We start from the raw sequence: 16,151 nt of genomic DNA, 5'->3' as shown, positions 1-16,151 counted from the left end.
TATACATTCACAGACAAACAGGTCATTGTCTATACATTAACAAACACACAGGACATTGTCGATACATTCACAGACAAACAGGTCATTGTCTATACATTCACAAACACACAGGTCATTGTCTATACATTAACAAACACACAGGTCATTGTCGATACATTCACAGACAAACAGGTCATTGTCTATACATTCACAAACACACAGGTCATTGTCTATACATTAACAAACACACAGGTCATTGTCGATACATTCACATACAAACAGGTCATTGTCTATATATTCACAAACACACATGTCATTGTCTATACATTCACAAACACACAGGTCATTGTCTATACATTCACATACAAACAGGTCATTGCCTATACATTCACAAACACACAGGTCATTGTCGATACATTCACAGACAAACAGGTCATTGTCTATACATTCACAAACTCACAGGTTATTGTCTATACATGCACATACAAATATGTCATTGTCTATACATTCACAAACACACATGTCATTGTCGATACATTCACAGGTAACTGAATGAACACAATGACAAACACTAATTGTTCATGCATTTACATATAAAAATATCCGTTTTACATGTCGTCAGTTCATGTATCACCATTGCCCAAGACACATTTGTGTACGCCAGACAGAATATATGTGTCTTTACCAGCCTAGTGTAGCAGCAGAACGACCAGCCTTTCTTGACGCACAGCTCACAGCTTGATACACTGCCCACACTTACTCTTCGATCACAAATCCTGCTCCAAACTGAAGGATCGGAAACGAGAGAAGTGACGAAATATGAGATGTCTCATCGAGCGGAGAAAACAGATATTTCGGGGTAGGTCCTTCTCTTTTGGATTCTAATCTATGGTTACAAATACCTTTTACTTTTTCTTAATATTGATTCTTTCCTTAGTCTGGTTTCCTTCTTTACAACTCCTAATCTATTCAAAAGTTTATACGTCACCACTGTACATTTGTTTAATCATGAAGCGATTAAAATTATATTTGCTAGGGATATATGGATGGACAACGTCTTTATTACTACACCGAGGAAAGTTTCGGTGCAGGTTCTATCATCTTATTCTAGCAACTGAATATGTTCATCTGTGGGTACCCAGCATTGCTAGATACTTCTAAGCAAAAATAACTATGTATCCACTGTGTGGTGTGGTGTGGTGTGGTGTGGTGTGGTGTGGTGTGGTGGTGTGGTGTGGTGTGGTGTGGTGTGGTGTGGTGTGGTGTGGTGTGGTGTGGTGTGGTGTGGTGTGGTGTGGTGTGGTGTGGTGTGGTGTGGTGTGGTGGGTGTGGTGTGGTGGGTGTGGTGTGGTGGTGTGGTGTGGTGTGGTGTGGTGTGGTGTGGTGTGGTGTGGTGTGGTGTGGTGTGGTGTGGTGTGGTGTGGTGTGGTGTGGTGTGGTTTGGTGTGGTGAGACGTTGCACTTAATAATAGTTTGCTCATATGACGACGTGCATGTTTGTGTTTGTGTGGCTGCTTGTACTAGCCCAGACTTAAGCTGGTTTTATAGTGCTACCTCACTAAGATGCCATGCCGCAGTTTAGCATGAATACCCCACTCAGACACATTAAACTGACTCCGAGCCGTATCCTTGTTGTACCCATTAATGCCGAACGCCATGCAGGGACCAACAAGAAGCATATTTTAACGTCTTTGGATATGACGATGGGAATCGAACCCGCGACCTTCCGCTCTCCGGGCGAACGCTCTAACCACTACACCACGGAGGGGGTCCAGAGTGAAGTAGACATAATGCGCAATTGTTAATGCTTAATGGCAACTGACCAGACAAGCACAAGCTGTACACATACCCATCCTCTAGTGACGTGGGAGGTCAGAGGATGGTTTGCAGATTTATTTGCCACCAAAAACCATCCTTCACAAGCAACATACTCAATAAATATATGCATAATCGATATTATGTCTGACAATCATACAAATTAGTAATTAAAACGGAATTCACCGAACGATTCCGACTTTAAAGTACGCATGTCTTTATGCATCACTATCAAACATTGATGACACCAGGTGTTCATTCATAAATGACACACAAAGCTCTACGAGTGTTTGCGAAGGGTGAGTGAGTTTGGTTTTACGGTGCTTTTAGCAATATTTTAGCAGTATTCCGGCGGGGAAACACCAGAAACGTGTGTTTGGGAAGAAGTAAATTACAGCATGTAATATATCATGGTTGTGGTACATAATCAAATATACATCAAAGGTCAATATCACAGCGAATGCATAAATGTAAAGTTCATCAACGTGCACGTGCTGATAAGAAACTGGAATGTGAGTTGGAGCTCGAGAAAAGAGTGAACTGTTAAATACCTCATCTGTAAAGTAATTTTATAATGCTTATATTGAAAACAGCAATGGCGAAAATATGTTGACAATTCTCAGAATATTTGGGATGCACACATATGTCACATTGAACGGGCATCGAAGAATTGCTATATTGTTCTCATTCAAGTCTATGATCTACAATGTTCAAGGAATTAAACTGGCCCAGTTTTGTGATCTATCCTACAAAGCATTCGGTTCTTACTTTAATTCCCATTTCGAAAGGCAATGTCCTATGTGTTACACAGAATGAAAATTCTTACATATTCTTTTCTTAAAGACCCGTGCCATCATAAGGGATAACTATTTCAACATCAAAACAGTAAAGGACCTTTTTAATAAAGTATATTATCATTTAATCATTGATTTTTTAAAAGAGATAGGTTTGTTAAATGAATTTTGATATATAATTTGTAAATAGATAAAATTTCATAATTGGTAGTTCAAATTATCAACTTAGATTGTTAGTGGCTGTATCCTCAAATGGGGTTGGAGTAGCGTAAAATTATTGTCCTCCTGAGAGGGTACGTTAGTCTAAAAACCTTTTTGTTATTTTTTGTTATTTTAATAGTGTTATTTTAAAATTCGGCTAAATTATCCTACAATCGCCAGCGGCTGAAGGGATGGTTTAAATCCAGCTAGGGTCCATGCAGGTAGCAAAAGTAATGTAAGTCCCCATGGTTCCTAGTATGGTGATATACCTTCAGTTGTTGGCGATCTATAGCCTGCGTTTATATTGTATTGTCCACATAGTGCTATTAGTTTTAACTTTTCTCGCTAGTTATAATTCTTATTGTGATATTCTAGTTGTTTTACTTTCCTTCGTCGACGGGCTTTTATAATATACATATATTCCATTTCAATGTCAAAAATGTTCTCGTCACGATATGGCTGAAATATTGCCAATGCGACGTTAAATATTAAATCACTCACTCACTTAAAGACCCGTGAAGATCCGGGTTAGAATTGGTCTTCAGCAACCCATGCTTGCCGTAAGAGGCGACGTCGTAAGAGGCGACCAAGGGGATCGGATGGTCAGGCTTGACGACTTTGTTGACACATGTCATCGGTTCCCAATTGCGTATAACGATGCTCATGATGTTGATCACTGGATTGTCTGGTCCAGACTCGATTATTTACAGACCACCGTCATAGAGCTGGAATATTGCTGAGTGCGGCGTAAAACTAACTTACTCACTCTTTTCTTACACGTATGATAAAGGGTATGCTTTGGAAAAAGTTGAAAAAAAAAATATTTTTGCACTTTCACCAATTGTGTGGAAACGGGAATACCTGGCTTCATTGTTTCTGTATCTGAGATAATGAACAATAACGGTTGAATTTATGTCGCAGGTGCCGCCATCTTAGCTGCATGTTTAGCACTGGTACTTATAGCCAAAGGTCGTGTGCGACAGGGAGCTCGAGAACGTAAGTAGTCAAATCTGTGTACTATTGTCATAATCAGACCTCTTTTGTCAATTACTGATATCCGCGAAAAGTAAGCCAACGTAAAGTAAATTACTTCAGCCTAAAACAAGTGACGCCAACGTGAATTATCTGACACGAACCTAAAACAAGTTACATGAACGTAGAGTATCTCACGTCAGTCTAAAACAAGTGACGCCGACGTAAAGTATCTGTGATCAGTCGAAAACAAGTGACGCCGACGTAGAGTATCTCACATAAATCTAAAACAAGTGACGCCGACGTAAAGTATCTCACATCAGTCTAAAACACGTGACGCCAAAGTAAAGTATCTGGTATCTGTCTAAAACAATTGACGCCAACGTAAAGTATCTGACACGAGCCTAAAACAAGTTTCATGAACGTAAAGTATCTCACGTCAGTCTAAAACAAGTGACGCCAAAGTAAAGTATCTGACACGAGCCTAAAACAAGTGACGCCGACGTAAAATATCTGACACGAGCCTAAAACAAGTTTCATGAACGTAAAGTATCTGACATCTGTCTAAAACAAGTGACACCGACGTAAAGTATCTGACACGAGCCTCAAGCACGTTACATGAACTTAAAATATCTGACATAAGTCGAAAACAAGTGACGCCACGTAAAGTGTCCGACATCAGTCTAAATCTAGTGACGCCACGTAAAGTGTCCGACATCAGTCTTAAACAAGTGACGCCACGTAAAATGTCCGACATCAGTCTAAAACAAGTGACGCCACGTAAAGTGTCCGATATCAGTCTAAAACAAGTGACGCCACGTAAAGTGTCCGATATCAGTCTAAAACAAGTGACGCCAACATTTAGTAACGTGCGTACAAATGTATCGGGTTGAACGGAGCAGCCCATTGCAGGTATAAACATTAGGAGACCTTGTCTCGTGTCAATACACTTGGGACGGTTGCGCTACACTTCACACGGTCAGCGGAAGATCAAACCTTCGTGCGGATAAATGAGTCAATTTTGTGTTGATTTAGCCGTTCGGTTTGTAAAATTTACCGTCCGGAAATGGAAACAGCATATACGTTGGAAACAGTCACTTCTATAACGTAAACTCTACCATGTGACTCATGCAATAACTCTATAATTATACGTCATATAAGCCTGAAAACATGCACGACTTTATACAACGAACAGGTTAGACGTTGCAGCACAAGTAGTTGTTAATCAATTATTAATATTATTAATTTTGTATAATTCTTACCAGCACAAGAGACTTCCCTGAGAGACGAGATTCCCATGGTTTCGCTGCGGGATGAATTCAAGGCCAAAATAGAAGGTTAATGCCCAAGCTTTCTTACAAAATAAATACAATACAAAAGTACATTATGTTCCACGTGTAGGGCTGCTGTTTAGAAGACTCGTTGTTCGCTGAGCTAGACCCAGCACAAATTGATTGCATAGTATTAGCTGAGACACACCAAGGTTATTACATCCATACTGCTTACCGCCAACTCATCACAAAGCAGTCTTGATCCCATTGTTCTCATTCTTCAAAATATAACTGGGTTCCTCTTTAATCCCGTGTTGTTAACTCTGCATTGTGTAAACATTATCCTTATTATGTAAACAACCATTACACCTTGTTCAACAGCCTTGTCATTTGTGTATACATCATCGACATTATCAGGCAGTACCTCTACTGCATACACATAACTTTATTCGTGTATGTACATATTTTACCTGCAGTAATGTACATCACTTGATAGCGGTGTTAACTTCTACACATCTCAGCAGAAGGTTTCTCATGCAATTAGTTTCCAGTTATATGTTGTTTTCATAAATATTAATGTTTAATCTCCATATATCATCACCTTCTTCAACTTTCACAATGTATCCACATTGGAATCGAACCCATGTCTTCGGCATGACGGGCGAACACATTACCCACACGTCTTAGTCATTGCTAACATATCAGCAAAAATAGCCAACACCTGAAGGAAGGAGGAACTTAAATAGTATGTTTTTAAAACACAGATTTAAATACATCTTGATTGTAGTCAATGCTTCAAAATCAGACCTTTAATTACAACTAGATTGTAACCCATAATTAAACACACAACTTTTCAGTACACAGTCACTGTTATCGGTAGTTAGACACAAAATATTTAAGCACACTGTGTGTGAATGTAATCAGTAGTTAAACACACACAATTTAAGTACACCGTCACTCTTATCAGTAGTTAAACACACACAATTTAAGTACACCGTCACCGTTATCAGTAGTTAAACACACACAATTTAAGTACACCGTCACTGTTATCAGTAGTTAAACACACACAATTTAAGTACACCGTCACCGTTATCAGTAGTTTAACACACACAATTTAAGTACACCGTCACCGTTATCAGTAGTTAAACACACACATAATTTAAGTAAACCGTCACCGGTATCAGTAGTTAAACACACACAATTTAAGTACACCGTCACCGTTATCAGTAGTTAAACACACACAATTTAAGTACACCGTCACCGTTATCAGTAGTTAAACACACACAATTTAAGTACACCGTCACCGTTATCAGTAGTTAAACACACACAATTTAAATACATCGTCATCGTGATCAGTAGTTAAACACACACAATTTAAGTGCACCGTCACTCTTATCAGTGCTTAAACACACACAATTTAAGTTAACCGTTACTGTCACCACTAATCAAACATACACAATTTAAGTGCACCGTCACTCTTATCAGTACTTAAACACACATAATTTAAGTGCACCGTCACTCTTATCAGTACTTAAACACACACGATATAAGTACACCGTCACTCTTATCAGTACTTAAATACACACAATTTAAGTGCACCGCCACTCTTATCAGTACTTGAACACACACGATTTAAGTACACCGGCACTCTTATCAGTACTTAAACACACACGATTTAAGTACACCGGCACTGTCACCAGTACTCAAACATACACAATTTAAGTACACCGTCACTGTTATCGGTACTTAAAGACACAACATGTAAGTACACCGTGACTTTATTAACTACTTCAACACACACCATTCAGGTACACAATGAATGTAGTCAGTGCTTCAACACAAAACGTTTAGTTTCACCATGATTGCAATCCGAATTGAAGTCTTTCCTATACCCAGCATCCCTGTGATTTGTTTAGATCTACAAACTGCGGGATTATGGAAGCCAAACCGATCTCTGAAGCCATGCAGAAACACCCGAGGCTGTAAGTATTCCATCTCCGTCTGTCCATTTCCAACTGTTCTACGCACTGTTCAGAAAAGGCATGATTAAAATTCATCTTGATGTCCATTTATAAAGCGTTCGTAACGCTTCTTAAGCCTATGATAAGTATAGAGTTACAATAGGTCGTAACGTTACGGCCGTTTTGTTGATCGGGACCTTGGTCTCCTGTGTCATTTTCTTCTGAATCTAAGTCGACTTGACTTCATAGTTCCGATAGAATCATAAACAGAATACTGTCTGATACAGGCACTCTGCCGATTTCGAAATATAGATAAGTCTTTAGGGCGATACCAGGTCATCGAGATGTCTACATTTGGCTACACTGTCATATGTTTACTGGTTGGTTGGTTTGTTGTTTAACGCCACACTCAGCAATATTCCAGCTATATGGCGGCGGTCTGTAAATAATCGAGTCTGGACCAGATAATCCAGTGATCAACAGCATGAGCACCTATCTACGCAACTGGGACATGAACACATGTGTCAACCAAGTCAGCGAGCCTGACCACCCGACCCCTTTAATCGCCTATTACGACAAGCATGGGTTACTGAACATCAATTCTAAACCAGATCTTCGAAGGTATATGTTCAGTGTATTGCTGTGCTGAGTCACACAATTCATACTCCAAAATTCTTCAAAGTCTGATTTATAGTGGCGGTTGGAACCAGCAGGGCAGACTAGACTTTCAATTCCTGTGAGCCCCTGCCACCTGCTGTCTTCACTGACTGGCAGAGATCCATATATACACTACTTTCCGCCACTATTTTCCCTTTTACAATGAGTAGAATCTTATGATCTTTACCTGCTTTCCACCACTTTTTCCCTTTTACTGGTAGAATCTTATTATCTTTATACATACACTATCCACCACTTTTTCCACAATGAGTAGACTTATTATCTTTATACATACACTTTCCACCACTATTTTCCCTTTTACAATGAGTAGAATCTTATTATCTTTATACATACACTTTCCACCACTATTTTCCCTTTTACAATGAGTAGAATCTTATTATCTTTATACATACACTTTCCACCACTATTTTCCCTTTTACAATGAGTAGAATCTTATTATCTTTATACATACACTTTCCACCACTATTTTCCACCACTATTTTCCCTTTTACAATGAGTAGAATCTTATTATCTTTATACATACACTTTCCACCACTATTTTCCCTTTTACAATGAGTAGAATCTTATTATCTTTATACATACACTTTCCTACACTATTTTCCCTTTTACAATGAGTAGAATCTTATTATCTTTATACATACACTTTCCACCACTATTTTCCCTTTTATACCCAATGAAAATTACCTCCGTGCACCCAGCAGAAAATGGGTACTCAGGAGATCAGGGGGTGCTAAACCAAGGGCACCGAGAACTATGGGCAGTCTGACGACAGTGTACTTGGGATGCAAGCGATACATTTAAAAGGCGAGGTCCACAACTTTGCATGCCTTTCCTAAATCTTGCCAGTCACACTGCTGTCAAAAGGGAGGGAAATTCAATGATATAAATAAATTCATTGGTGTTATCAAAAAGGGCAAGATCAGGTTTGTTGGTTGGACTTCTTTTGAGAGTGTAAATGGGCCTAATCTGTCATTTTCCATGGCGCCCAGGACTTGTTCAGGGTCGTTCCATGGAAGGACCTCAGAGTCAAAGCCATAGGCATGGCGAAGACGGTACCTGGTGTAGTCCCATCACTGTACCGTCCAGCAGTACATTGCCATCAACAAAATCAACCTCAAATTTCAGATTCTGTTCCAACAACCTTGGCACGCTTAAGATATCTGTGGAATTCATTGCATTCACCATGAGTCTTGACATACATCACCAGAGGATCATAAGATAAATAAATATGTGGAAAAGTACACAATAAACTGCTATCATGAAGAGCCTCCACATTAATCAAACCCCAACCTCCCTAATTGATTGCCTTATATAAACGATTAAGAGAGAAACGAGGGTGGTATGCTCCTTCTAATCAGGCGGTCAAGACTCTAAATGTCGTGCTTTGTCCAAACAACTACTCCAAAGGAATAAGAAAGGGCTAGCACAGCAAAAGTATTGGTGGCTTTGGCTTTGTTTCGAGCATTTAGCTCTGATTTTTTTTAAGCGAGGTTTATACTCAGCCCGACGTTTGTCTTCAATCTGGACATTTGGGAGCTTGTCCCGAACTTGCATTCTAAGATAGGTGTAGGCCTGATCTTCCACAAGATGCACAATAACTCCTCCAGCTATACCATGACCGATCCATCATTAATTACTTTGCCACGTTTCAAATGAAGATTATTACATTTGTCGAGTCCGAATCCCAAGCCAATAACATTAAGAAACACTCGACAAGTTATTATGACAAAAGGACACCACTCACCATTGTTGTAAAATATATTTATTTATTTCCGACTTATCTGGCATTTTCACTTAGAGTTACTTTTCAGATATTTATCGATAATCGATATTTAGTTAACGATTATCGATCTCTATGATGCATAAAAATAGCAAGCCCTAGAATCGTATCATCAGTATTACACTTTCCATCACTACGAGGAATGTTATCATCATCATTATTGCAGCAGATGCATGTTACGACACTGCGTGCCACCAGAGGCCATCTGAGGGACTTGAGGAAAGATTACAGAATGTCAGGCGGTCTGCAGTAACTGTGGATACAGCTGTCAGGAATGACATCATGAAGATTCTGAATGTCCAGCCTTCTGGCAAGCGAGTCCTCATAATAACAGGTGCGTCGTCTGACCACTTCCTGGAGTCACAGGGTTTGATTCAGAGCCTTCACCAGAACGTCTTTCCTGAACTGAACAACTACACTTTTGTGTACTACGATCTTGGGCTTAAAGCAAAGCAGATCCAACAGGTAAATATGTCTAGACATCTCAGATAGAATCCAATAAAATCTCAGAACAGACATGTCAAATGACCATTGTTTATTATGTTTAACAGATTAAAGATGATAAATGCAGCAGAGAGGGTTCGGGTGATCCTGGCCCAGTCAGGCTGGTAAGGCTCATCATCAGCTCAGGGCCCTTGCCCCCTCTACACACAGCCCAGACAGACAGTGAATGGAACTTTTCCCAGGAAACACTGCCTAGTCGAACCCACCAAGAACTTTCCGGAGAATATGAAGGCTCCCCAACACTGCAGCCTTCTGCATTATACACAGTGTCAGAAAGGGCTGTGCTCCCGTCGGAGAACCCGGGCACTCTCCTGATCTGTGCCAAGAGATCAGGAGGTACCAAGCCAAGGGCACCGAGAACAATGGGGAGCCTGACGACAGTGTACTTGGGATGCAAGCGAGACATTTCAAAGGCGAGGTCCGCATATTTATCATGCTTTTCCTGAATCTTGCCAATCACATTGCTGTCAAAAGGGGCAAAAAATTCATTGAAATAAATAAATTCATTGGCTTTATCAAAAATGACAAGATCAGGTTTGCTGGCAGGAATTCTTCTGAGGCTGTATATAGGCCTATTCCACAAAAGTTTAAAAGCATCATTTTCCATGACGCCCTGGACATGTTCAGGGTCATACCATGGATGGACCTCGGAGTCAAAGCCACAGACATGGCGGAGACCGTAGTAAAAGCAAAGAGCCATGCCATCGTGTTGTTTAAGATATGCTGTTTGTGCCAAAGAAGCGCATCCACTGACAAGGTGTTGGACAGTCTCATATTGATATCTTTTTTAAGAGTCACATTTTGGCGATTACGACTGGGAAGTGACTGGTCCTGAGCAGCAAAAAGGAAGCCCTTCAGTTTCACTTTTAAGACCAGCCGACTTCATCCACGTGAAGGAGTCGGTGGGATTGCTACTCTGTTCCACACACTGCATGTACATACGATGCAATGGTTTTTCAGAAAGCTTCTCCGCAAAAGAAGTCTGGGCAGACTTGGTGAAGGACTTCGCCTAGTTTACTCCCATCGCTGTACCGTCCAGCAGTACATTGCCATCAGCAAAATCAACCTCAAATTTCAGATTGTGTCCAACAACCTTGGCACGCTTAAAACAGCTGTGTAATTCCTTGCTTTCACCATGAGTCTTCATATGCATCACCAGAGGATCATCCGATAAATAAATATGTGCAAAAGTACAAAAAAGAATTCTATCATGAAGAGCCTCCACATTAATCAAACCCTGACCTCCAGAATTGACTGGCATATATAAACGATTAAGAGAGGAGCGAGGGTGGTTGGCTCTGTTATCAGACATGATCCTTCTGGTCAGGTGGTCAAGACTCTGGATGTCTTGGTTTGTCCAATCAACTACTCCAAAGGAACAGGAAAGGACTGGCACAGCAAAAGTATTGGTGGCTTTGACCTTGTTTCAAGCATTTAGCTCTGAGCTCCAGATTTTCTTTAAGCGAGATTTGTACTCGGCCCGAAGTTTTTCTTGAATTTGGGCACTCTGGAGTTTGTCTCGAACTTGCATTCCAAGATAGGTGTTATGATTATCATTGTAGGATATTTATATAGTGCACATATCCAGGCAACTAGTGCATGCTCACGGCGCTGGTACTTTTTTTTCCCTCAATCATTAGATGTCAATCTCAACAGCACATCATACGTATTATCAATCTCAACACCCTGGGGAGTATACAACTCTTGCAGCCACTAGGCGCACCGGGTTATTGTGGCTTTCTCATCCTTACTTATATTTATAAGGTGGTTTCTATTCAAAAGCATATGATCAACATATCAGTAATTTATGATTCATATTCTATCCCCAGCTCTGGCAGAGACGATATTTGAATCTTCCTTATTGGCCTCCAACAAAATTAAATGGGAACGGGTCCATTGAAAGTCCAAGTGATTTTGACGTCATTGCAACGTCACTTTTTGTTTCCCTTTGAGTAACACACGTGTAACTACTATATTCATATGGAAAGAAGCCAGCTGGAGATGGTGAACAAACATGCTCATACTCACCTATACGTTGATTATATAAAGTTTAGGCAAATAATCAGGAACTGAGCACATTTGTATTTCTCCGTGACCGCAGTTATTGACACTGGGAAGCAATGTATACACAGTAGATATCCACCTGTCATAACTTGGAATACATGGTGTAATCTATACTATACACAGGCAGCCTGAGCTAAACATTTGGTCGTAGCTTCATATAGTGGTAAATATCAGTACTAAGCAATAAACGTTGTATATTTATGATGGGAGCGTTTGGCACGTGGCTGAGATGGCATTAATATGGAAGAAAAGGAGGGCATCGCAGTTTTTAATGTATAATTCTTCAAATAACTAAAGATTTTAGATTTGGTTTCATTCAGTAAAGTAGGTTGTGCATTATTGAAGTGCAGTTTTATTTGTACAAATTGGCCCGAGACACAACTCAGAAAACTAAAGTGTAGTCTACCATACTGCTAACAATTGGCGAGTCCATCTGCGGTAACAGGCATGGCATCTATCAAGCAGGCTGTCCATATATGTGATATGTATAGGTGAGGTGAGGTGACATTGGGTTTAACGTCGTGCTTGAGAATATTTAGCTCATATGACGACGTGCATGCATGTGTATGTGTATGTGCGGCTGCATGTACTAGCCCAGACTCAAGCTGGTTTTATAGTGCTAGCTCACTGAGATACCATGCCGCAGTGAAGCATGAATACCCCACTCAGACACAGTATACTGACTCCGAGCCGACCAGTCCTTGTTGTACCAATTAATGCCGAACGCCAGGCAGGGACAAACAAGTACCATATTTTAACGTCTTTTGGTATGACGCGGTCGGTGATCGAACCCGCGACCTTCCGCTCTCCGGGCCGATGCTCTAACCACTACACCACGGAGGCGGTCTGTGATATATATAGGTGTACACACGTTATTGTAAAAAAAACCATTAAATACACAGTCAAACATAAACTCTTCCCCGAACTCTCTCAAAAAAAATGATATTCATGCGCGTACAATTTTTATCTCTAATTTTTTATTTTCCTTAAAATAAACAAGAAGTTGTTAGCCACAAAGTAGTATTCTTCATTATTGACTCACCAACTTCCAGAATGCCGATCATACAACGTGATGACCTATACTTAAGTAGTGGTCAGTAGTTTCTGTACTCATGTCAGTGAGATCAATCAGGAAAACGTTGACACAAATTATTCCTGTTCATGTCCGAATTGACTACAATAATACATCATCAATCTTAAAGAGATAGGCAGGAGATCGTAACTGTTGATATTGTGATCTCTCGATCTCCGCACTAGCCGAATCTAATCACAAACACGGGCAAAGAAAATATAACATTACCTTCCGTCTCATTTCAGTTGAAAAAGCATTGCCAGTGCGAGGTACGACGGTTTCCTGTAGAGAAGATGCCACCCATGCACCAAAAGCTCAGATGTTACACGTGGAAAGCATTCATCATCGAGGTAACAGTGTGAGCAAGTTTAGTTTTACGCCGACTTTAAAATAGCACCTGAAATGGGCTTCACACATGTGAGGCATTCAGCCTGGCGAGCGATGGCTTTAACCACAAAGTTACCCCACCGCACCTCAAAGTTCACGGTATGTGGCAAACTGTAGTCTGTGGCAAACTGTAGTCTGTGGCAAACAGTGTTCTGGGAACATCGCTTGAACGAGCCATCTGGAAACACTTCATCATCGTCATCATAGTACAGACGATAGGGGTACTGGATCACGACCCCCATTGGCTATACTACTCCAGTTTTCAGTGATCTAGGATGCGCTGGAAGGTACAATGTAAAGAGATGTGTATGTTTCTGCAATCGCATATATTCAAGATCCAAAATAGATAAGTGAGGCCATAATTATAATGGTTGCATGAATAAAGTACAAAGAAAAGATACAGGAATACAGAACAGTGAGGAAGTGGACATAGGAGACATGAGAGAGTAAGATTTGAGGGAACCATGGATGTGTCAAATATGATTCGCCCTCCAATATCCCATCCCCCCAGTGTGTCCACACCAGCCACACTGTTGGAGCGTCAACAAGCAATCGTTGGGAGTGCAATTCAGTTGCGATATAAATTTCACTAATATCTGAAAATCAACGTCCAAAATCAGGGATGATGGCTTTGCTGCTATTTAATGTCCTGTGAGGAGAAACCTCAACATGAACACTTGTCAAAGATTTTCTTTTGAACAGAATCTTTGATTGTATTTGTTTCCATCACCCAATTAGCAGAATAACCAGATCAGAACTTTTTAATTTCTCTCACCTCACCGACCAAACCTTCAGTGCCCTTAAGAGAGACACCATGAGGGGTACACATAACACTAATACAAAGCCAGTTATCACGGTTGGTGAAAGTTAATTGAGCTTCATCCTCTGTGGATCTCCAATAGACGACACGAAAGATACCAGGAGGTAACACACGAGCTGGAAAATATCTTGAAAAGATATGTCCTACCAAATTGGCCCATGAACATAGGACTCTAGGCAAATTAACCAACCAGTAATGTGTAGTTTCATGCACGAGATAATGGCCAAGATCAAATGGTATATTTCAGAAAAATAGAAATGTGTCCAAAATACTCAGCACAGGGCTTGGCATAACATGCTAATTGATAGGAGCCAGCCCACTGCACCAAGTATTGGTGGAAGTGGTGTATTGGGCAAGGAATGCTATTCCTGGAACCAGTGCCCTAAACCAGCACAATACTGTCCTCTGACGACACAGGGGCGCAACTCAGGTTGCCCAATTCACTCAGGCCGCAATGACAAGTGAGGTACACGCTCTTTTCAGACAATCATGGTGCATTTACCAGTCAGGTGGTACACACACGTACGCACGCACACATGCATACATATAAAACATACAGCATGCCGTCGGTTTTATTACTTTCAGGCAAACATCCGATTGGCGGACATTTTGATTTGGGCCGATGCATCTGTACGATTTCATAAGTCGACAATTGGACCACTTCTCAAAGAAGCCAACGCAAAGGGCATCATGATGGAAGCGGGATTATACCCCTTCTCAGTCTCCGACCATGTGCAGAAAATAATGTTTGATTATTTCGCTGAACAGACCTGCTATTTCGCACAAGTGGGCGAGATGCAAGCAACGTTTCTAGTTTTTAAAAACGAACGTTTCATTAGAGAGGCCATACTGAAGCCTTGGCTAGCCTGTGCCTTGGATTCCAGATGCATGTGTCCTTCAGACCCAGAGAAACTTCTAATGTGTAACATAAACGTTAGAAAATACAACAAATGTCACAGGTTTGACCAAGCAGCTCTGAATATAATTCTAGCCAAGTTGTTCTGGGGCTATGAGCAATCATTTACTCCATCTAGAAAATATATTGATGTAAACAGAGATGGTAAAGTTCACTATTTTGATCACTTGTAAAAACAAATGCTCAATAAAATTTCGTTACACTTGATAACACTTTCGTTTCCTGGAAATATGCCAAGCAGTACAAAAAGGTGAGTGAGTGAGTTTAGTTTTACGCAGCACTCAGCAATATTCCAGCTATATGGCTATATGGTAATCGAGTCTGGACCAGACAATCCAGTGATCAACAGCATGAGCATCGATCTGCGGAATTGGGAACCGATAGCATGCGTCAACCAAGCCAGCGAGCCTGACCACCCGATCCCGTTAGTCGCCTCTTACGACAAGCTTTGGTTACAGAAAGTTCATTCTAACCCGGACCACCACGGGTCCAGTACAAAAAGAATCAGCAAATTTATCGGTAACTTCCTTGACACAAACGGTGCTGGAGACGCAGTTACAGAGATCCTTGATGTTTAAAAGAAGTCTTGAACACAGTTACACTGTCACATTCATCCGATACCCTATACAATATTCCCTGAAACTGCAGGAAAACAACTCTCTATGTGTAAATATTTTAACAAATATACTTGTGATTTCCAAATGCTGAACCACATCTCGGTGATGTGGGATGGTGTACTATATATGCTATATCACTAAACATGTGGTAACTTGGTGACAGATATATACAACGTAGCAGACAATCAGTGAGTGTGAGTGTGAGGGAGGGGTTGAGTTGAGTTGAGTTTGGCTGTACGTCACATCGGCATTATTCCAGCCATATAGTGACGAGAACAAGTCTGCATTAATAAACAGTGTAACTACAGAGTCACAATGTG

The 16,151-nt window shown here is 40.6% G+C and overlaps 1 protein-coding gene across 1 annotated transcript; it reads left to right on the top strand.

Moving 5' to 3' along the window:
* The first annotated feature begins 672 nt into the window (after positions 1 to 672).
* Positions 673 to 15,387, top strand: LOC124282256. Its single transcript, XM_046718209.1, has 7 exons — positions 673 to 838; positions 3,711 to 3,785; positions 5,027 to 5,098; positions 6,949 to 7,014; positions 9,618 to 9,916; positions 13,337 to 13,441; positions 14,884 to 15,387. The coding sequence occupies exons 1-7, from the start codon at positions 799 to 801 to the stop codon at positions 15,385 to 15,387; spliced, it is 1,161 nt and encodes a 386-aa protein (XP_046574165.1). The 5' UTR covers positions 673 to 798.
* The last annotated feature ends 764 nt before the right edge of the window (positions 15,388 to 16,151 follow it).

The sequence above is a fragment of the Haliotis rubra genome, unplaced genomic scaffold (assembly GCF_003918875.1).
Source record: "Haliotis rubra isolate DU_JTF1 unplaced genomic scaffold, ASM391887v1 Scf1088, whole genome shotgun sequence".
Taxonomy (NCBI): Eukaryota; Metazoa; Mollusca; class Gastropoda; order Lepetellida; family Haliotidae; genus Haliotis; species Haliotis rubra.
Note: the sequence above shows the minus strand (reverse complement) of the source record. Positions and strands in the feature narration are given on the sequence as shown.

What these genes read in the sequence shown, in the direction of transcription:
- LOC124282256 (XM_046718209.1), top strand. Translation starts at nt 799, where the DNA reads ATGAGATGTCTCATCGAGCGGAGAAAACAGATATTTCGGG. An exon ending in GCGACAGGGAGCTCGAGAAC is followed by an intron (nt 3,786 to 5,026) that starts GTAAGTAGTCAA and finishes AATTCTTACCAG; the next exon opens with CACAAGAGACTTCCCTGAGA. An exon ending in AAGCAAAGCAGATCCAACAG is followed by an intron (nt 9,917 to 13,336) that starts GTAAATATGTCT and finishes GTCTCATTTCAG; the next exon opens with TTGAAAAAGCATTGCCAGTG.